The 23323-nt window shown below is 41.5% G+C and overlaps 1 protein-coding gene across 6 annotated transcripts in view; it reads right to left on the reverse strand.

The window, feature by feature from the left end:
* The window catches only part of JAKMIP2 (janus kinase and microtubule interacting protein 2), a 148503-nt gene that overhangs the window by 37997 nt on the left and 87183 nt on the right, over nt 1-23323 (reverse strand). For all 6 annotated transcript variants that reach the window (XR_002301735.3, XR_013541906.1, XM_072990222.2 and 3 more), the window contains exons 2-3: nt 22555-22825; nt 2257-2754 (exon numbers count right to left, since the gene is read on the reverse strand). Coding sequence is in view for 4 of the 6 variants with exons in the window: in XM_072990222.2 (XP_072846323.1) it covers nt 2257-2754; nt 22555-22683 (627 nt within the window). In the remaining 2 variants the exon portion in view is untranslated. The remainder of the gene's footprint in view (nt 1-2256; nt 2755-22554; nt 22826-23323) is intronic.

Here is a 23323-nt window from a genome sequence, read left to right on the forward strand (position 1 = left end):
GAGCTAGTCTGCAGACCACAATCATCTGGCTGTGTGCGGTGCACTTCCAATGTTTGTATTCTAGGCCAGCCATCAAGTTAAAATGCAGTGCAGTGGACTGAATCCATCCATTGCTCCCTGAGCTGCACACTCAGCGGTCCATAGCAATATAAGTCAAGTGGATGCTCTCTAAGCTAGAATGCTTTTTCAATCTGCAGTGGACAACCTGGGTCTAAGACTGGGACAGGCAACCAGGCTGACAGCCGAGTCCAGCATATTTAAAGCTTTAGAAGCTCAGCGCAAGTGCCTTGAACTGGTCACAGAACTGAGGATGTAATGAATACTTACAACTGTTCTAATCCATGATGAAAAAGGCTGAGAAAATTGTCAGCCGCTGCAAGATATTTAAATCCTGTGTGAAAGTGAAAAGTCCAGGGTTTCTTCAGCAGCAAAGCATTAGTGCCACCTCCAGCATTTTTTGCCCCCAAAAATTACCTTTAGTGAAAAACTCTAATTTTTTTTTGTGAAATATATGTTTTTGTTAAAAAAATTACTGGTGTGAAATTTTTGCTAATTTGTGTGTGTGTAAAAATATACACACATATTCTTGTAACCGAGCCTAGTGAGGAGAAAGTCTTTTTTTAAAAAAGTTCCCTCCTGCAAGAATAACATAAGCAAAGACCTATATCCCTGCACAAAAGCAAAACAGCAGCTAATGCGGTTCTTTCAGTTAAATGTCTGGGCTTTGTGTACTGTGGTAGCTGAAACTTCTGAGCTAATGTGTTATGTATAACACATTATGGGAACTGGATCTGACTAAAACCTATAGCTAGTGTATCCTTGTTGAAGAACAGTTGTAGATGGTGAACAAGTTGAAGCTTCTAGATGGTACTCCTAGTGACTGAAATCAGGCCCCAGGTGGTGAAACTGTATCAATGCATAGCCCCAAGCTACACACTTAAGAACATAGTAAGCTGCCTTATGCGGAATCACTCCAACATCTAGCCGAAGATCATAAGCTCTAACAGCAGCTTTCCAAGGCTTCAGGCAGAATTTGTTCCTAGCCCTATTTGGAGATACTTGGTATTACTGAGTAGTTATAAATAATATTTCAAGTATCAACCATGACTGCCTCCGTTTAGCTTCTGAAATCAGATGAGATCAGGAATGTTCTGGGTGTATGGTTGTACACTTGTTGTTTCAGAAGGAGTAAAAAGATAGGCTGTACATCAAATTCCCAGACATCAGAGCTTCCTGCTGGCAAGACCACAATCTTGTTAAGATTAAACCTCCATTTATTGCTTATTAGCAAATGGCTTCAACACCTGAATAGTGTCCCCTAATTCTGATAAACAGAGAAACAGAGTAGGCTGCCCACTTGCCAAGCTAGTTCAGCTGGACATGATAATACATCACAACACCACATATCCCTTCAGTTTTGGCTACAGGGTAACACATATGAGAACAAGTAAAGCCTTCTAACTGCCCTCAGCCTGAATGGGAAAAGAAAGTGAGAGAGTGAGTGAGAGAGAGACAGAGAGAGAGAGAGAGATAGAGAGAGAGAGAGCACTTGCATTACCCATTTAACAATGCACACCGCTAGTTCTGCAGCTACACACGCTACAATTGTTTGGAGAAAATATGGATCAGAGTATGCATCCATGGCACTTCCCCTTGAAAAATAACGTGCTGTGCACAGATTATAGCAGTTTTGTCCATCTGCCCTGCAGTGCCTTCTATGGGATGGGCATTCAGATAAATGTACCAGGTTTACACTCATATTTTAAATAGTAACTGGGTACCCGGGCACATGATAATGTGGAGATAAAAAGGCTGAGTGCATGTACTTTCTTTACAAATTCTAGTAACAATGAGAGAGACATTCACTCTGGGTACATGCATCAACCTCTCACCTGTTTGTTGATGAATTACTAATTGTTTTATGCCTTACCATTGGCCAGGATGGCTAGGGTTGATAGGAAACAAAACTCAATATATTCAGAATGTTCTATTTCCCAAGAGGATAGTCCATTGTTTTTCTAATTAATTTGACCATGTGAGAGTAAGGAGAGTGGGTGTCTGAAGTGCACACATGCACACACACACACGCACACAAACACGCACACACACACACACATGTCTGTCAGCTAATAGATTCCTGCACCTATAGCCTCCCCTCTGTGGTTGTAGCTTTCCCTTTTGTGTTGTGATAGCCACACACAACTGTTTTGCATGCTAAGCACTCCTGGAAGCTGGGCATCTGGATGGATGACTCACCAGCCTGCGAATATCTCTCTCACTCTCCCACTTGATCTTTGAGATGGCTTCCTGATGGGACTGGTGCTCACTCCGAAGATCCCCAGCTTTAATCTTATCTGCCTGGATCATGTTGTTCAGGGCCTCGTCCACCTGCTTTTTGGCAGACTTCAGTTCAGTGATCTCTTGCAAAAGCTTAAGGCGCTCAGAGTCAAATTGCTTCCTGGCCTCTTCACGAGCCTCAATGGTTAGAGCTGTCCGTACTTTGTCACTGCTCCCTTCCCGCAATGAATACAGCGCCGACTTCAGCCTCTGGATCTCACTGTCTCTGATTTTCATGATCCGTGCCATTTCCTGCTCGTGCTGTTTGATGAGGTTTTCCCGCACAGCCTGAAGCTCCTTCATCTTCTCCTCATGGAGCTTGGCTTTCAGTTCAGTGATCTGCACCGTCTGCTTGCGCTGCTCCAGCTCCCGGATCCTTTTTGTTTCTTGGGTTTTTTCCCTTTCTAGTCTAGTGACCTGCAAAGGCAGAAAACAGCTCCATCATTATCACCACCACCACCATCAGCAGGGATGAGCAAAGTGCGGCCCACTGGATATTGCTGAACTGAATTGCAATGCTGGGAACTGCCATCCAGCAAATATCCGGATATTTCGGATATTTGCCCCCACTTCCCAGCCTAACTGCACACAGATTCTGCACTCCTTACAGAATCTACAGTTGTAACACAATTCCTACGGATTTTCAAAGAGTAAGACTAAAACCTTGTTTACAAATGTTGCTTAAGCCTTGAAAGCAGGTCTCCAACCTAATCTTACCTAAATTTAATCACAGCTTATTAAATACTACAAATACATCTCCCCTCCCCTTGGGGGGGATTCAACACAGATTTGGATGTTTCTGCTGTGTTCATTTTGCCTCACAGTTCTCTGTGCTACAACACAATACATATGTGGATGGTGGGCTTCAGCTACTAACCCATAAGATCTAGGTACATTTTTTAAAATGAGTGGGAGAGAAGAATAATTGTCCCAGCTGTAATCAGATATGCACAACAATCTTAATTTATTGAACACAGATGCAACCCATAATTTGTTCACTATTGAAATGGCTGCTAAAAGCCTATGCAGACTATGGAAAAGAATAGAAGTAACCAGGGCCATTCCACCAACTCTTTCAGAGCCCAGATCCTTTTGGTTTCTCCTTCTTCCTGAAGCGTTTTAAATTAATCAGTCTAGCAATTCCAGAAGTTTAAGAAATGCTGCCTGTCCTCCACCCTCATTTCCCCTGTTACATAACAGCACTGATGTTACCTGTCTGTCATGGGTTTGGAGGGAAAGTTCCATCCTATGGGGAGTGGAAGGCGGGACATCAGGAGGAGGGGCTGTACTGTATAAATATGTGATGCCTGTGTGGTGAAAGGAGATGCTGAGACAGACTGTGAGACACTGGGAGGGACGAAGCAGCAGCTGGGGAAGAAGAAGCTGTTGTGGGAGTCTGGGTGTCTGACAGGGTACTACTGTGTGTCAGAGTACCAGCCTGAAAGGTTCAGGGGTCTGTTGGTTAGCCAGAACTGATGGGTTCAGGGTCTGTGCTTTAAGTTAAAGGTTCTAGGTGAACCAAACTGTATGCTTGTGTGTGTGAGAATAAGCCACGTTACTTTATTTTATTCACCTGATTGTTTTATTTACCCTGTTTGTATTTAAAATAAACCTTATTCTTTTTATTGTTTAAAAATCCATCCCTGGTCTGTGTGACTTATTATAGGGAATGGTTGGTGGCAGCTTAGTAACTGTGTGATAGATCCCAGTAGGTCTGGGTTTGTCACATTGATTGGTGTCCAGCGTGTGGGATACGACTGGTCCAGTTGTCCAGTGGTCCAGCAAAGCCTTGGCAGGTGTGCCCAGAGCAAGGGGGGTCCAGTCAGGGACAGTCTGAGGCGCGTAGGTAATCTTCTAGGTGTACCTCACGGGGAGGTGCACTAGTAGAAGAACGTGCCAACTGGGGAGACTTAGATTAAGGTGCTCTGAGGCAGCCTGATTTTGGCGGGAAAACGCTGAGGCAAAACTGCGTAGCAACAGCGAGCTAGCTTGCCAGCTGAGAGGCCCAGCAGAGGGGGGTAGGCTCTGACTCGATACTGTTGCAAGTAGTGCTGAAGAACAGCAGCAATCTCTAGGGAGAGCTGGTTCTGAGGCAAGAAGGAAAAAAGTGGTCGTTTTATTTTGAGGCTTGACTTTTTAAAGCCGCCTGTTCTGAGGGGGGATTATGCCCTTGACTCGAAGCAAGGTAGCAGACATGAGTGAAGTGAAAGACCCCCAGATTGACCAAGGTTCTGAGGATGAATTTGGCTCAGTGCAAGGTGACAGCACAGGAGAGCAGAACCCAGAACTTAGAAAATTGATCCTAGCCCAACAGCATGAACTGAGGGTGAGGGAAATGGAGGAAAGATTAGAGAGAGAGAAAATGGCATTTGAATTAGAGCGAGAGAGAGAGAGAATGGAGAGGGAAGAAAGAATGGAGAGAGAGAAAATTGCTCTGGAAAAAGAAAGGATGGCGTATGAGTTAAGAAAACTGGAAATGATGAACCAGAACAATAATAATAATAGGGATTCTGAGGGAGGCCAACTGTCTAAGGCTGACCTGAAGAAATTCCCTGTGTACCACAAGGGAGATTGTCCTGAGGTGTTCTTTTCCTTAGTGGAAAGAGCGTTTGTGGACTTCTCAGTGAGGGAGACTGAGAAGATGACCATCATGCGGTCTTTAATCAGTGGTAGCCTGGCTGAGGTTTATGCCGAGATGCCTGAGGAATTGATGAAAGATTTTGCAGAGTTTAAAAAACTGGTGTTTGCAAGACATGGGATAAATGCAGAGCAGCTGAGACAAAGATTCAGGTCCCTTACCAAGAAGCCAGAACAGACTTTTACCCAAGTGGGGGCCCAATTGGTGAGGCTGCTTGAGAAATGGCTATCGCAGGAGGGAATAGAGACCTATGAGCAGCTTAAAGACTTGATAGCCCTGGAACAGTTCTATTCAGTCCTGCAGGGGGAATTGAAATTCCAGGTGAGGGAAAGGAAACCGAAATCTGTGGCAGCAGCCGCAGAGATCGCAGATTTTATCTCCCAAATAAGAAAGCCCTTGGGTGAGGGGAAACCTGTAGGTAAACCCAAAGAAACCTACAGCAAGTACTCTCAGGGACCAGGGAAAAGCCAGCAAGGGGGAGGGGCCCATGGTGAAGGGAAGCCCTCAGACATGAAACCAAGACCTCAGAATTTGGAGGGAAAACCGAAACAAGAGGAGAGAGAATCAAAATATACCAGAAAATGCTATTTCTGTCAGGGAAAGGGTCATCTAATCTCAGAGTGTGAGAAATTAAAGCAGCTAAAAGGAATGGTGCCTCAGAATTCTAGTGGGACCAAGCCAAAAGCTGTGTTCTGTGTCCAGAAAGAGCAAAGCTCATTGTCACAGAGGGAGCCTGTTGCCATGACTACTCAGTCTGGAACAGCTACCTCTGCTGATCAGGCTGAGGAAAATGGTCCTCTTGGGGAGGTAAAGCGCTGCTTGCTGGTAAAAACAGATTCTCAGTTGTTTGAGACAGCCGGGGTGGACGTAGGAATACTTGACCGTCAGTATAGGGGGCTGCGGGACACTTGTTCCCAAGTAACCCTATGCCATCCAGATATCATCCCTAGGGAGTTTATAATCCCAAATGAGAGCATAAAGGTGGCAGGGATTGAGGGGCAGATAATCTCTCTGCCAGTAGCAGAGGTACCTGTCAACTTTCAAGGCTGGAGGGGAGATTGGCGGATAGCGATTTCATCGACTCTGCCAGCAGCCGTGCTCGTGGGAAATGACCTGGCTGAACATGTGAAACGGGTGCTAGTGATTACACGCTCACAAGCCACCACAGGGACAGTTCAGGGGGGTAATGATGAGCCAGAGACGGAAGCAGAGGGGAGTTCAGAAGCTGTGGTGGAAACCTTAACCACAGACAGCAGATTTGGACAGGAGCAGAAGGCAGACGCCACTCTCCAAAAGTGTTTTGAACAGGTGACTGACGCCCAGCTAACACCTGAAACCCCAGTGAGATTCCTGGAGAAAAAGGGGATTTTATATAGAGAAACCCTGAGGAATATCTCAAAAGGGGGAGATGGGATCAGAAGTCAGCTGGTGGTACCTGAAAAGTATCGCCCCATGATCTTACAAAGGGGGCACTCTGACATGTTTGCTGCACACTTAGGGGTCAACAAAACACAGCAGAGAATCACACAGAATTTCTACTGGCCTGACATAGGGAAGCAGATCAGGGAGTTCTGTAAACAATGCGATGTGTGTCAAAGGCAGGGGAATAACCGCGATAGGACCAAAGCAAAGTTGTGCCCTTTGCCTGTGATTGACACTCCGTTTAAATGCATAGGGGTGGATATTGTGGGACCTTTGCCCAAGGCCACAAAGAGGGGGAACAGGTTCATCCTAACAATTGTGGACCATGCCACAAGGTATCCTGAAGCCATACCCCTGACTAACATTGAAACTAACACAGTGGCCGATGCTTTGGTGGGGTATATGTCCAGGATGGGATTTGCCTCAGAGATAATCACAGATTTGGGCGCATCGTTCACATCAAAGCTCATGAAACGCTTATGGCAGATCTGTGGAATTAAGCACAAGGAAACCACTGCTTATCATCCTGAAAGCAATGGGTTAACTGAGAAGTTCAATGGGACTCTAATGCGCATGATTAGGGCTTACTTGGCAGAGAATCCAAACAATTGGGACCAGAAGCTGCAATCCCTTTTGTTTGCTTATCGATCAGTGCCACAAGCCAGTACCGGGTTTAGTCCATTTGAACTTCTATTTGGGAGACGGGTGAAAGGGCCCCTTGATTTGATCAAACAAAATTGGGAGCAGATCACCCAGGATGACCCACAAGACGTTGTGACTTACATAGACACCTTGATGAATGACCTAAGGAGAAATCTAGAGCTGGCAGCAGAAAACCTGCAAGCTCAGAAGGTCAGACAGAAAACATGGTATGACCACAAAGCTAGAGAGAGGCACTTTGACCCAGGGGAGGAAGTGCTTTGGCTTAGGCCCTGCAGGGAGAACAAACTGCAGCTCAAATGGGCAGGACCATATAGGGTCATTTCCAAGATGTCAGACCTGAACTACCTAATAGAGCAGGAGGAGAACCAAGCAAGGAGGGTGGTTCATGTGAATGCCCTAAAACCCTACTACAGAGGGGAACAGAGGGTTCTATTTGCTATAAAAGCAGCTGAGAGTGAGGAAGCTGAATTACCCTTCTGGGAGGGTAGAGGGGAAGTAAAATACAACCCAGAGGAGGTAAAGATCAGTCCTGCACTCACCCAAGACCAGCAGCAAGAACTAAAAATGCTGCTTAATAAATATCAACAGGTGTTTTCCAACAAGCCGGGGATAGTGAAGGGAGTGATGCATCGGATCCACACAGGGGATGCACCCCCGCAGGCAGTATCCCCATACCGAGTAACGGGACCCTATAGGGACAAGGTGCGGAAGGAGCTGGACGAGATGCTGAGGGAGAACATAATCGTCCCCTCTTCTAGTCCTTGGTCCTCTCCGATAGTCCTTGTGGACAAGCCTGATGGGAGCATTAGGTTTTGTGTCGATTACAGGAAATTAAACCGTGTAACCACTCCTGATGCCTACCCAATGCCCAGGCTAGACAACCTGATTGAAACCATAGGGGGTTGTCGGTTCATCTCATCATTGGACCTGGTAAAGGGATATTGGCAATTAAGAATTGATCCCAGGGATCAAGAAAAGACTGCCTTTTGCAGCCCTTTTGGTCTCTATGAGTTTCGAGTCCTGAGCTTTGGTCTCAGAAATGCACCAGCCACATTCCAAAGGCTGATGGACCAGACCTTGGCAGGGCTTAGTGACTTTACAGTGGCCTACATTGACGACATAGGGATCTTCAGTAATACCTGGGAAGATCACCTGATACACCTGGAGTTAGTGCTGCAGAGGTTAAGTGCAGCAGGGCTAACAGTAAAGGCCAGCAAGTGTCAGCTGGGTAGCCCAGAAATAAAATACTTGGGTCACATGGTAGGGGGAGGAATGATAAAACCCCTGGAGGCCAAAATAGAAGCTGTTCGTGATTGGCCTAGACCCAACACCAAGAAAAAGGTCAAATCATTTCTTGGGTTGGTGGGCTACTACAGAAAGTTCATCCCGAGGTTTAGCGAGATTGCGGCTCCGCTGACCGATCTGACGAGGAAGAAGGCTGATGACCGCATCCCGTGGACCAGCGACTGTGAGGCGGCGTTCCAGAGGTTGAAGGAGGCGTTAATCAACTATCCTGTCCTGCGTGCTCCAGACTTCGACCGGGAGTTCATCATCTACACCGATGCGTCTAACAGCGGGGTAGGAGCAGTTCTGTGCCAGGAGGATGAGAATGGTGACCAGCATCCAGTGTCCTACCTGAGTAGGAAACTTCAAAAAGGTGAGAGACATTTGGCAACCGTGGAGAAGGAGTGTTTGGCCATAGTCTACGCGATCCAGAAGGCCAAGCCTTACATCTGGGGAAGACATTTTATTCTGTGCACTGACCATTCACCATTGCAATGGTTAAAGACAATGAAAACCCACAATAGCAAACTTATGAGGTGGGCTTTGAACTTACAGGACTATGACTTTGAAGTGAAGGTGGTCAGAGGGTCAGTGAACTGTGTTGCTGACGCCTTATCAAGAAGACCTGAAGACTGAAGACGGCGAAAGAACATGGACTATGTGTATATAATGAAAACAAAAAGTTAAAATGTACCTGGTTTTAAATTGGTTTGTATTAATAAAGGTAAATGGATGTAATGTAAATGATAAATGTTTAAATGTCTATTTGCTATGTTTAACGTGGAATGTAAGTATATGTAAGTATAATATGGTAGGTATAATTGTTGTTGTGTGTTTTATTCAGGTTGTTTTTTTGGTGAAAAGCACGTTAGCTTTCCCCCTACAAAACAACTTATAAAGAGGGGAGGTGTTACATAACAGCACTGATGTTACCTGTCTGTCATGGGTTTGGAGGGAAAGTTCCATCCTATGGGGAGTGGAAGGCGGGACATCAGGAGGAGGGGCTGTACTGTATAAATATGTGATGCCTGTGTGGTGAAAGGAGATGCTGAGACAGACTGTGAGACACTGGGAGGGACGAAGCAGCAGCTGGGGAAGAAGAAGCTGTTGTGGGAGTCTGGGTGTCTGACAGGGTACTACTGTGTGTCAGAGTACCAGCCTGAAAGGTTCAGGGGTCTGTTGGTTAGCCAGAACTGATGGGTTCAGGGTCTGTGCTTTAAGTTAAAGGTTCTAGGTGAACCAAACTGTATGCTTGTGTGTGTGAGAATAAGCCACGTTACTTTATTTTATTCACCTGATTGTTTTATTTACCCTGTTTGTATTTAAAATAAACCTTATTCTTTTTATTGTTTAAAAATCCATCCCTGGTCTGTGTGACTTATTATAGGGAATGGTTGGTGGCAGCTTAGTAACTGTGTGATAGATCCCAGTAGGTCTGGGTTTGTCACATCCCCCCCCCCCTTTTGCCTGCTGCTTTTTAGACTGTAAGCCTGAGGGGAAAAGGCTATGGGGATCATAAAGCTGTCTTGTTTTTCAGATTCTGGGTAACGGATCTCTCACCTAGCTCATCTAGGAGATTTTCCATCTGAATGGCAGGTGAAAATGCTTTACACAAAACAAATAATAATTAATTACAAGTAGCACATTAAACAATGGCATATATGGACAGGCTTTGGGTCAATATATTCCATTCCATATTTTGGGTACACGCTATTAGTATTACTTCTATGTTTACTACTACTATTGGGAGATTTTCCTTTTAACTGTAAACCTCAGTCTCTAACCCAATTTACTTAACTTGAACAAAAATTTTTTTACATGAGATAATATTTTATGAGAAGCATCCATCTGTCTTCACTGAAAATGTATTAATGCTAATGCTAAGTATTCAGGGACATGCTATTTTTCTCTGAACTAGCCCAAAACAAATTGCCACCCAAGGCAAAGAACAAGTTGACAGCCTGGAAATGTCATTTAAAAATGATTATAATGATTCACTGAAGGCATCCATAATTGAACTGTGATAGCATGGTGCTCTGGGTCCTTTCTACCTTCCCACATTGATAGATATGGTTTAACTGAACAAATAGCAAATTCACTGTCATAAAAATAAATACTATGATGCCTAGCCACTTCCTCACTAGGTTTATTTTTGAACTGTAGAAGATGGTTGTATCTCATATTTGTTCACCTAGAAGAGGCTTATTTTGGGGGGGAAAAGTATGACATTCAGTGTCAGGTGAGGGACAGAGGTGTTCTATGTGTCTCATTCATAAAGTATTTCCAAAGGCTGCACAATTGCCTCAGAACAGAGCTGATCATATCAGGCAGAACTCCAGACATACAAAGTAAAGCAAATGATTGTGACTTCACAGAGAATGGCCTACCTCACACAGGCATTTTAAGATATGTGACATGTACTTAACTTGTGAACTGTTACAGCTTTGCTCTCCTCAGATTTCTGTAAAATTCTAAACATTCTTTAAGAAGTGTGTTCTTTTGTGTATGTGAATGTGTCTGTTTTGTTTTAAAGCTGAATCGTGTCATGATCTGGTTATGGATTTAGCTTTGTGTTTTCATCCTACCTTTAATTAATAGTTACACAGAATGAATAGATAATGCACGATATTTGCTGTTGGAAAATTTTGTGCTGTGAATGAAGTAAGTAAGTAAGTCTTGAAGGATATTCCCATCTTTCAAGAGCTAATCAGCACTTGAAAAAGGAAAGCTGGTACAAAGGAACTGGTACAAAATAAAATGAACACAATACCACAGCGTAGTACAGAATAAAAACCCCAAACACAAAAGATGTAGAATTGCTTAAAAGGGTTACAAATATGCAAAAGTCAACAAGGTTAAACCTCTGGCAGAGGCTATATTTGGATGGTGCTGAAATGACAGCACGTTAAGAGTGAGGTGTCTCCAAGGAAGGCATTCACAAGCAAGGGGCCACCACAGAAAGGGCTCTCTGCATAGCATTATTCTGCCCATGGAGGCCAAAAGGCATCTGGGGGTGGGGATGAGGCAATTCTAACTGTGATCACAGTCTGAACAAAAGCTGGTGAAAAAGCAATCCTACCAGGGCAAACTATGTAACAAACAAAATGTCACATCTTTATTGACCCTTATTTCCTTGGTTTCTATTCTGCTGACAAAGCTCTTGATGCCTCTGTGAAACTGTGGTTTACATTCCTACTCTATTTTTGTTATTCAAAGAACAATATTCAACATTTTTTTCCTCTGAATAAAGACCAAATCACACTTGCCCCTATAAATATCTCACAGTTTTTCACTGAAAACATAAGATGTCTTATTTGCAAGACCAGCTGCTTTCAGCAACCTCACAAGGGCATCTTAAGTAGAATTCAATGAGAAAGAGTAGTGGGTGGGGGTAGGAAACCAATTGTTTAATGCTAAAACTCAGGAACTTTGAGGTGAGGATGTGGAAAATCTTAAATAACTACATTTAAAAAGTAATACAGTACTTTATTTTCACTACTTTGAACACTCTAAAATGAAATGAAATAAAGTTAAAATAATACATGTCATGATGACACGATGCCAGGAATAGTGAGACAGTTGTAAAGGAGGTGAAGAGAACATATAAACCTGAGGGTATGTTGGGCCAGCCTGATATTCAAGATGGGCCGTCTGAGTGCTGAAACAACATGGGCCTGGATTTGGGCAAAGACTGAAGAACTTCCCTCTGTGAGAAGGTATTGGTGGACCACCAGGAGTGGATTTTGTAGAAAGGAACTATGTGGTTTGAGTGTACATTAGACTCACAAGAGAGGTTGAGCAGCATTTAATTTCTTGATAGTGAAATGCCGGAGCTTAGACCAATGGTCATGTCCCATTGTCTTGTATAACTAGATTCTTACATGTGAGAGTAAGTGTGTCTTGGGGGGGTGTATAGGTATGTGTGTGTGTGTTCAGGAATGAAGAAATCCAATTTAATTTTCTTTTTGGCTACATATTATAATCAAAGCATGTTTCAGGGGTTATGTACAATGATTCTCTTATGTACTGGAGAAGCACATTTTTGCAGCAGTGTTGGAAAGCAAGGATATATGGCTTGAAGGAAGGAGGGAAATCAACAGTATACAGCCAGTGGAAAAAAAAATGAGGCTGACAGAATACCTCTTGAGACATGGTAATAATAAGAGAAATTCTGTGGTGTTGATATCAGTGGAATGGACCAGAGCTGTAAAGGAAATGTGAAGGTTGAGCCTTAGAAGCTTTAAAGGAAATTGTGGTAGAAGGACTGAAATTTCATAGACTGGAGCTCAAAAGCCAAAATTTTATTTGTCATGAGCATTAACAAAATGGCACAGGTACTTAAAAGCACTCATAGAGACACATGTTTGCTAGCTGTCAAAATGAGTAAAATCTGGGGACCCTATGTTATATCCTGGAACTATGTATCAAGGCAACAATGTTTCAGTCTCTCTCTGTTTGATTCCTATCTCAAGGGGCATCATAGAATCATACAATCGTCATAGGGTTGGAAGGGACCTTGGAGGTCTTCTAGTCCAACCCCCTGCCCAAGGCAGAAGACTTCATACCATCCCAGACCTCATATCATCCTGGAGAGATGGCTGTCCAATCTTTTCTTGAAAACCTCTGGTGATGGGGCACCCACAACATCGGGAGGCAAGCTGTTCCACTGCTTAATGGTTCTCACCGTCAGGAAATTCCTCCTTATTTCCAGGTTGGATCTCCGTCTGACAAGTTTCCATACATTGGTTCTTGTCCTATCCTCAGGCGCAGTGGAGAATTAAGCTATGCCTTCTTCCCTGTGGCAACTCTTCAGATATTGGAAGACTGCTATCATAAAATGCCTCTTAAACAAGATACTTGCTAAATTGCTAAACAATTCTCACGGTGAATGGTTTAGCACCTTGCTGCCTATCTGAGCACTTCTCCCTCAAAATGTCTAGCCACTACCCATTCCTCATATATTGGGATGTTGAGAGGGAAGCCTGAAAATCTGCCGCTCGAAACTAAGCCTTCTTGCTCCATAACTTTGGAACTTCCTCCCACCTGAGGTACAATTAGCCCCTTCCCTCCTTAGTTTCAGGAGACAAGTTAAAACCTGGCTTTTCTCACAAGCTTTCTTTGGCCTTACCCCAGAGTAATCTTGCCAATTGATGGGGCTTTTCCCCACCTTGTTAATGTACCTGCCCTTTTGCCGCCTTTATTGTATTTAATATTTTTAGTTGTGTGTTATTGGGGTTGTGTTATTCTAATTTGTTTTCCACCCTGAGTAATTGAGTGGGATATAAATATAAACAAGCAAACAAACAAATTTTATTTTTTTGCACAGGTCACTCCTTTGCACTCCTTTCCCAAGGCAAAAGTTAATTTCATATGACTCTGGGAAACAGCAGTATCCATGAAAATTTAAATTCATTCTCTTTATGTTTTTGCTTTGACTTGATTTCTCATTTGTACCAGTTCGGTGTCTTAAATGTCATATCTGCTCAAACTCTGTTGTTTTATTGTGGAGTACAGTAGTGACTAAAATTTTAATAATAATTTTTAAACTATACTTTGATTTTATTTAAAATACTCAGTAGAAACTGAGCAATAAATTATTACAATCCATCAAAATAACATACACATTAAGAGCATTAGAGGATACTACCAAATTCGGTTAGCCTATATCTTCATAGATTAACATGGGAGATTGGGGGATCGCTGAAATAATCTGCGTAATTATCAGAATAATTAATAAAGGAGAACAAAAATGAATCTGTGTTGGAATTCTGAGTGTGCACTTGTGAGTGTGCAATGAGTTTTCCTTCAATGCTAATTTCCATAATCTGTATTTCCAAGCATTTACTGAGATTTCTATAGCTGCTTTTCAGCTGAGCAATTGTTTGTCCAGCTGCTATAGATAGAAAGGTGATTAATTCATTGTAGTGTAATGATGCTCTAGAATCCAAAAGCAAATTCATTAGTCCCCATGTTGGGGTCATGATAATCATTTGTGATGTTGTCCTTGCAATTACATCCAAATTGCTGGAGGAGCTGTAAAGCTATTTAGCACTTATTTACATTCCTGGTGGTGGTGCCATAGAATATTTAATTTCTGGGTATCGTATCATCAGCAATATTGGTGGTTTATAATGACTGATTTCCTCTCACCAAATGTATAAACCAGAGTGCATCTTTAATCACTGTTATCTCTCAAAAGATACTTTGAATTAAAGATAGCCCAACCAACAAGTGTTATATAGACCTGTTATTCTTTTTATGCATTTTATATTGGTTCTTCGTTCCAACTGTAATTAATACAATGGGACTTTTTGTATAAAGTTTAATGATGCCTATAAATAAACAAAGATTTTAAAAATACACCTTTCAGAGTAATATTGTCAGATCTTAGAGTCTAATGCCTAAACATCTTCCTAAGAGCCCTATAGAATTTTGTAGACCTTAAGGGGGGGGGGGAATCAAAAGTCTATGTTTGTCACAGCTGGCATTTATTCTATTTAGGATTACTTCCAGAATGAAATCAGACAATCAGTTTCAATCATATAAAAATTCAACTTGGTTTCAAGGTCTTTTCACTTTTGCAGTAATTCCAGGCATCATTAACTTGTCTATTTCTTTATTTATCTACATTGCTTCTATGTTCCATAAGGAGAAAAATACTTCAAAGTTGTTGAGAACATTCAAAAGTCTTATAGTTATGGAAAAAAGTTCAGGCACAAATATTTTAAAAATATACGAAAACTAAACTTAACTTGCAGGCAAATAATTAAGTTAGAACTCTATCGATAATACAGGAGCATAAGAAATACAATAAAATATCCAAAAGCATGTTTTAATTACATTCTAAAAATACAGGAACTTATAGCTCCAAAAGGCATGGTCAAAAAGCAGAGAATATATTTCTAAAATATATCATATAAAAATAAACAGCATTTTAGGAATCTTCAGCTATTAAACATATAAAATATATGCAAAAAATTATTCTAAGTGGTCACCCAGACAAACTAGTTTGAATCTATGGAGGAAAACCTTGTTGTCCTCATCTGCTGCCATTGTTGTCATATGATACCTGACACTTCTGCTATCAATGTTGTTAGTATTTGGTGTTGCTGTGGTGTGGAGTATTGCATTGTGTTGCCTCTTGCCTCCCTATATGTATATTTCTCACAGATGTTCAAATTTGTCTTCAACGGTAAATAACTGATATTTGGCAGCGCAGTAACTTACTAAAACCACAGTCAGAAAATTTATAATGTAATTTCTATTACTTTTACAACTCCTGTAAAATACAATTCCTATAAATCACAATCTGGCAAGCTGCCACCATGATGAAACGTGTTATTATTTTGACTAACAGTTACTAGGTCAGTGGGTTACACTGAGTGTAAATCACAGGAATTATAAAATAGAGGTACAGCAAGTCATAGGATCTGCAACATCAAACACAGGTTATGTCAATGTGACAAACATAGGCTTCTGATTCTTTCCTAGAGGTCTATAAAGTTCTATCAGGCTCTTAGGAAGATCTTCAGGCATTAGACTCTCTGGCCTGACAATGTTACTCTGAAAGGTGCATTATTTTTCAATCTTTATTTTGGTATGATACAGATGTGTGTGTGTGTGTGTGTGTGTGTGTGTGTTTCATTTAATTTATTGCACATAGTTCTGAAATCTCTGGTGTGAAGTGGCTTATAGGTTCTATGATTAAGCACCTTTTTTATTTGATGAGATGTATGCATGTATTAGAGATGTACACACGTATAGAAGATGAGATGTGGACATGTATAGAAGACAGGAGGGCCTGGTGTGCTCTGGTCCATGGGGTCATGACGAGTTGGACATGACTTAACGACTAAACAACACATGTATTTGTTCTTTGGCCAGGATGCTGCTCAAATATCTTGGCACTTCTTCTGAAATCTTTGTTTTCTTTTTGTTTTGGCAGACAAATTTCCCTTAGGTTCATTGATTGATGGAATGGCATCCGTGTTTGTTCAGCTGGCACCATGCTTGTGTATATGTTATTATTTGGACTGATGTTTTGAATTGGTGGAAGTTGGATGACCAAAGTGGTCAAAACAATAAAGATAAAGAAAGGAATAACATCTGTTTGTAGAGCACATCTGTCTGCACCTCCCCTTCCCACATCTGTGCTGGGACTCTCTGTGTAGACATAGGGGTGTACAGTTGGCTGTGGGGAAAGGAGAGCATGGGAAAGACCTGCTGCACAAGCAGAAGTCTGCACACACAAGCTGAAATCTGTGCAAAAGGCATCATTTTTGAAGTGAGTTGCTGTAAGTTAAGAAACATCTGTAGACATTATCTCGGCATGCAACAGATAATGTCTTTGGTGATTTTTTCACTTACAGCAACATTGCTTCCAGCAGCTAGACTCTTTCCATAAGTGTGCAACAGGATTTTGGCCACAATGTGGGATGCAGCCCAGCAGTTCCAGGAGCAGAAAAACCTCTCAGCTTTTCTTTCAAAATGCTAAAGCTTGGTCACTTGTTTTCACAGTAACTCCCAAAATACCACAAGCAGCACAGCCAGTTCTGGGAACTGTAATCCAAACTGTGTGTACAACACATGAAATTATTGTCCAGGACCACTTATGTCACTCATTAAAGCATTAGTGCAGCAGCAAGAAAAGGATATCCAAGAGACACAATGAAGCTTCCTCAGTTGGTTCAAATCTAATTTTCCCACTTCTTGTAAAACCTGAGGTGGCCTCTTCATTATGTACAGAAGTTGGGTGCGCTGAAAACATTTTGTCAGTTTCCCATTAACAACACAGTCCAAATAACTGCAGTTAATTAACCAAAAGAGATAATAGATAGAATGACATAATAATTGTAAGGATAACCCTTTCTCCCTGCTATCTCTCTCTATCTTCCAGATTTTTGGCAACTAGCAGCACTGCTAAGTTACTGGAACAGCGGATTTTTGTCTGCTAATGCATCCATGCCAAAGATGGGTTGGAGGTAAGAACAAGCTGCCTTTCAAGACTGTAAGAAGACAGTAGTATCCCTGATGAACTGGAAACAAAAGCAGCCTGAGGTAATGCTTACTGATGAAAGACTCAAGAGTCTGGGTCCACAATGTCAGTTACAGCTCTGTGGACACACAAAGAGAACTCTTTTCTCCCTTACGAAGAACCCTAAGTAACGGCTGCTGTGACTAGGTTGCAAATTCAATAGGGGGAGGACACAGCCCCAAACCTTTTGCATAACAAGAACAAACCAAAATATATTAGAATGGTTTTCAGAGAGCCAGATGTGTTAGTCTATTTCAGCAAAAACAGAAGCAAAGACATTGTGCACCTATGAGACCAACACATTCCGGTCAGTGTGCGAGCTGTTGTGCATTGCAGTTCACTCTTTCAGACGCGAGGAAGACAGATTTGTTTCAGTGTGAACTCTCATGGATTACAACCAGCTTTTTCATACACATGGAGTATTCCGTGTACCTAAGGAAGTGAGTGGTAATCAATAAGAGCATACAACAAAACACATTTGTTACTCTAAAAAGGATCACAATACCTTTGCCCTTGTTGAGTTTTGTTGGAGCTGAAAGTGTCTTGTATTTTGCATCCTCAGAATGCTATATCCTCATTTTGCTCCAGCATATGTAAAACTGCTTTGAAGCCTGTGAAGCTACATATTGTGTGCACTTTTATATCTTAAAATCATAATTGTGTATAGAACCTGTCACTTTATCAAGCAATTCATGCAGAATTGATTTCAGCTAAATTACAGTTTCTTCCTAAAACTCCTCCCAAAAAAACAACAACAAACAAACATTGTCATAATTTGACTGTTATGGAGTTAAATTTAGAATCTCTATTGTTATAGGCTAGAGCAAGATGGTAACTTTAGGTTTTTCTTTCCAATGCCTTTAACTTACTGCCCAGTGCATTTGGCCAGGCTATGGGAATGGTAAGGGTGATAACAATATTGCTGTATGGAAATCTTGCATGGAGTAGACACTTAGGTTTTCAAGGGGCCTTATATTTCAATCCAGCCTGTCTTGCCGACAGGTCCAGAGCACATAAAATAATGGTGCTCGGAATTCAGAGGCCTCAGCCAAGTGAGGCTGCTACTACACAATCAAATACTGTGCAAGATGGTAACTTTAGGTAACTTTAGAATTTGCTCCGGGTGTAAAATGAATGAATTTGCTTCTTCATATGGTTGTTGTGGGGGTTTGGGGCTGTTTGGCCGTGTTCTGGAGGTTTTTCTTCCCAATGTTTTGTCAGTCTCTTGTGGCCGTCATCTTCAGGGAACAGGAGCTAGAATTCTGTGCAAGTTTTATTTCTACATCTACTACTTTCCATATGAAAAACATGAGATCAATAAGTATTTTAAAACATGTAACTTCTGAGAAGTCACAGGCATGTTGCTTTAAAAAAACACCATTACAGCTATGAACAAAGTTGTAGGTATAAATGTTTAAAAATATGAAAAGTGAATTTAAGTTGTAAGCAAGCCCTTATGCCTAAAATATAGGCGTATAATATCTCTTAAGAGTAAAGATTCCTTTAAAATGAAAAAGAACAGTGAGAATGTTTCAAATGCATTCCAAAAATGTAATAATTTACAGCCTGATAATAAGGCATATTAAAACAGCAAAGGACAGAAAGCGTATCTCTTACAATATTAAAATTTTAAATTGTAAAAATATGTAAAGCAAAAAGGCATTACTTAGCTCTAAAGAGATTTAAGGACACACCCAGAAAATCATTTTCCCACCCAGCATTGGCCAGTTAGAATCTATGACATCCGCCTGGCATCAGTTCCATTCTCTGTTGCACACTTTACATCATCTTTGGATTAGACGCCTCTCAGTTCAATAACAGTGTGCGTCTCCCATTGTGTCTCATACCACTTTATGTGATTCCATCCTGTATTTATATTTTAGCCAAACCAAACCTATCTGTCTTATCGTCAAGATCAATATTGCGGGTATAGGACATGGCTTTGAAAGTGACCAAATGGCATAACCTATTGCTGTGGGAGCATTCCAGTGGGATAGGTAACGGCAGACCATGTCCTACTAAAATTCTTGATTACAAAGGAAACGAAAGCAGAGTGTAGCCACACACATATGCTGGATTTTTAAAAAGTCGATTTTAAAAAACTCAGGACAATGATAAATAAGGTCCCATGGCAGGAGATCTTAACAAGAAAAGGAGTCTAAGAAAGGTAGTAGTTTCTTAAAAAAGGAAGATCTAAAGGCACAACTAAGAACAATTCCAACAGGAAAAATAAAAAGGCGGGAGACAGCAAAAAGGTGTGTGACTTCACAAAAAGCACAGAGAGTACCTGAAAACAAAAAAGGACATGTATAGGAAGTGGAAATGAGGTCAGGCCACAAAGGAAAGTACAAATAAGTGGAGGGCAAAAGCTGAGAGTGACCTGAGGTTAGCTAGAAACAATGAAAGCAACAAAAAAGCATTCTTCAGGTATGTGCGTAGCAAAAGGCAAAGAAAAGAAACAGTGGCACAGCTACTAAACGCAGATGGAAAAATGATAACAGAAAACAAAGAAAAGGCAGAATTGCTCAATTCCTATTTTAGCTCAGTCTTTCCCCAAAGGACATACTATGACCTGCCAGACATTTGTGAAGTGTAAGTCAATGGGACAGGACTGCAGCTGGAAATTGAGTTTGAGATTGATAAACAAATAGCCAAGAAATACCTTATAACCTTGAACAAGTTCAAATCCCCAGGGCCGGATGAACTGCCTCCAATAATATTGAAGGAACTGGCTAGAGCACTCTCAGAACCACAGTCCATTATTTTCTCGAAATCGTGAGAAGTGGGTTAAGTGACAGAGGATTGGAGGAGAGATAATGTTGTCCCTATCTTCAAAAAGGGAAAAAGGGAGGAACTTGGGAACTAAAGATCAGTCAGCCTAACATCAACCCCAGGGAAAATTCTGGAAGAGGCTACAAAGCGGTCGCTATGCAAGCACCTAGAAAACAATGCAGTAATAACTAGAAGCCAACATGGATTTGTCAAGAAAAAATCCTGCCAGACTAGCCTGATCTCATTTTTTTCATCAGGGAACCTCTCTGATAGACTTCAACAAAGCTTTTGACAAAGTGCCCCATGATATTCTGATTAACAAGCTAACTAGGTGCTAGCTGGATAGAACAACTGTCAGAGGAATACATAGTCGGCTACAGAATCGTACTCAGAGGGTGATGATTAATGGGTCCTTCTCTAACTGGAAGGAGGTAACTAGTGGAGTACCCCAAGGCGTAGTCCTGAGCCTGTTGCTCTTCAACATTTTATTAATTACTTGGATGAGGGAGTGCAGGAAATGATAATCAAATTTGCAGATAACACAAAATTAGGTGGAATAGCTAATACCCTGGAAGACAGAAATAAAATTCAAAATGATCTAGATAGGCTTGAGCATTGGGCTGAAAACAACAGAATGAAATTCAACGGGGATAAATATAAAGTACTGCACCTTGGAAAAAAGAAACTAAAGAGTTACAAGGTGAGGGCTACCTGGCTTAGCAATTCTACAAGTGAGAAGGATATTGGAATCATCATAGATCACAAGCTGAATATGAGCCAACAGTGTGATGTGGCTACAAAAAGAGGCAAATGCTATTTTAGGATGCATTAACAGAAGTATAGTCTCCAAATCCTGTGAGGTGCTAGTCCCTCTCTATTCAGCACTGGTTAGGCCTCATCTTGAGACCAGTTCTGGATACTGCACTTCAAGAATGATGCTGACAAATTGGAACAAATTCAGAGGAGAGCAACAAGGAGGATCCAGGGGCTGGAAATCAAGCCCTAGGAGAAAAAGACTGAACCATCCTTTGATTTGTATTTTTGCATTGAGCAGGGGGACAGACTCGTTGGCCTCATAGGCCTTTTCCAACTTCATGATTCTGTGATTTTTAGGGTGACACCTTTGCACTCCATGAACACATTTTTAAAAAATTTTCAACACACCCACCCCTGCGGTTTTTCTTTTTGGTCACCTCAATTAAAAACAAACTACCAAATTTAGCACTAGATCACCTTATCATTACATTGATATACTAATTTAGTGCCAGATCCCCTCTGCAAGGACAAAAAAAGTGATACAAATTGATATGAAATAAAAACAACTATGGCTACTCTGTTTCTGTAGTATATGTGTTTCTGTTTGTATATTATAGAGAACTTTGAAAAACTTCCCCTTTTCCTTTTATCCCTAGCATTGTGCAATACCTTAAACAACTCACTGACCTTACAATGAAATCTAAAAGGAGAGCTGGGGGGGGGGGTCAGCAGAGGGCAGGATCAAAAGAAGGGGAGCTGTAAGCTATGGCACAGATCAGAAAGCATCAGTTTGAGGTGCCAGTGTGGACATTGGCATCAAAATAATTTGCAGAATCAATGTGATTAACTAATCCAAACAGAAGTGTAAAATAGGTTGGGAATCGAGCAATTAATCTTGCCATGTAGTTGCAGCTTGAGATCACCATTCAATAATCTAGTTTGTTCTGGAACCAGAACATCCCTCATACTGAAAAGAGCTTGTGTCACTTTCTGTGTCTGTATCAGTTCCTCCAGTAACTGAAAGTGGGTCTCCATTAATATTGGGCACATTAAACTCCATTTGGCAGCAAACCTTTTCCTAGGCAATGTCCATCATCATACATTAAGACTGCAGATGTTTTGTCCCTCTGACCCTATCTCCCAGAGGCCTGAAAGCAGTTTCAAAAAAGAACTACCTAAGGTCTTCTCCTCTCATCAAAAATAAACAGGATTTTCAAATTCTTGAAACTTTTGAAACCTGCTTGATCTCAGGTGACAGTGAAGCCTCTCTCAAGTTACTGCTGAATGCTGTTGGTTGAAATATAGCAGCAAGTTATTCACAAGTAAAGTAGGCCCATTTAAATCAAAGGAACCTATAGAGGAATTAATGGTCCCACTATAGTGTAACTTACTATGAGAGAGAGAGAGAGAGAACTGAAGCCAGACATTTGAAATATCATCTGGAGAGAATTTCTGACTATCTGTAATCCATGAACCAAATATCACTTTGCATTTATTCTGATGAAAAATCAGAAAGGAAGCTGCCTAAGAAACTCTGTAAAATTTATCCATCCACCTGATGGGGTGGACAGAAGGTATCTTTCACCCATTACTTGTGACTGAGCCATAGTTTAAGCTGCTTGCCATCTCCTGTAAGTTTTCCACTCACCTTTGACTTCTCTTGATGAAGCTCAATTTGAATGTCTGTTAGCTTGGTCCTGAGGTCTTCATTAGCAGCTTGTAAAGACATTATCAAGACCTCAGGCTTTTCAGCCTTGCTGCGTCCTTTTTTTGACATGGCCGCTGGCTACTGTAACTTGACGCGGGATGATTCTTTTTCAGACTGGAACGGCCATGGTTTATTTCTTTCCATCCAACTGGTTTCAGCACCTACTGTGCAGCACTCCAAAAGACCCCTTCATCAGCAATTTTTGGAATTCCTGTGGGAAATAACATGGCATGGTTCTTGTGAATGTGCACAACTGGAGTAGGAGTCCGCTTCGCAACACCAAAGACAATGCTATGACCATTTTCCAAAAGGTGACATAAATTCTCAGAGTTAGGAAAATATAGATTTTTGGACTACAACTTCAGAATTTCCAGAATCTCTGGAAGCAGAATTCCAAGCACTCAAGCAACCCAAATAAATACTGATTTTCGGTTGTTCAGGCACCTGGGTTCAAATCATTGCTTGGCCATGGAGAGTAACTGGAAGGGGAATCACGCCTTGAACATCTCACATATCTTGAAAACACAATTAGGATCATCTTAAGCTAGAAGGGAGTTGGCAACACATAGAAAAACAACAGACACTAGTACAGTTTTATTTCCTGCCCCCTCTTAGACTGGTTTGTCTGTGCATGCTTTTCTCTATATTTACTGACCAAAGAATCTATTCATCTCGTAAGGCTGCTAGATTGCTCTGCCCGTTAACATGA

Source organism: Pogona vitticeps, chromosome 2 (genome assembly GCF_051106095.1).
Source record: "Pogona vitticeps strain Pit_001003342236 chromosome 2, PviZW2.1, whole genome shotgun sequence".
In the NCBI taxonomy this organism is placed as follows: Eukaryota; Metazoa; Chordata; class Lepidosauria; order Squamata; family Agamidae; genus Pogona; species Pogona vitticeps.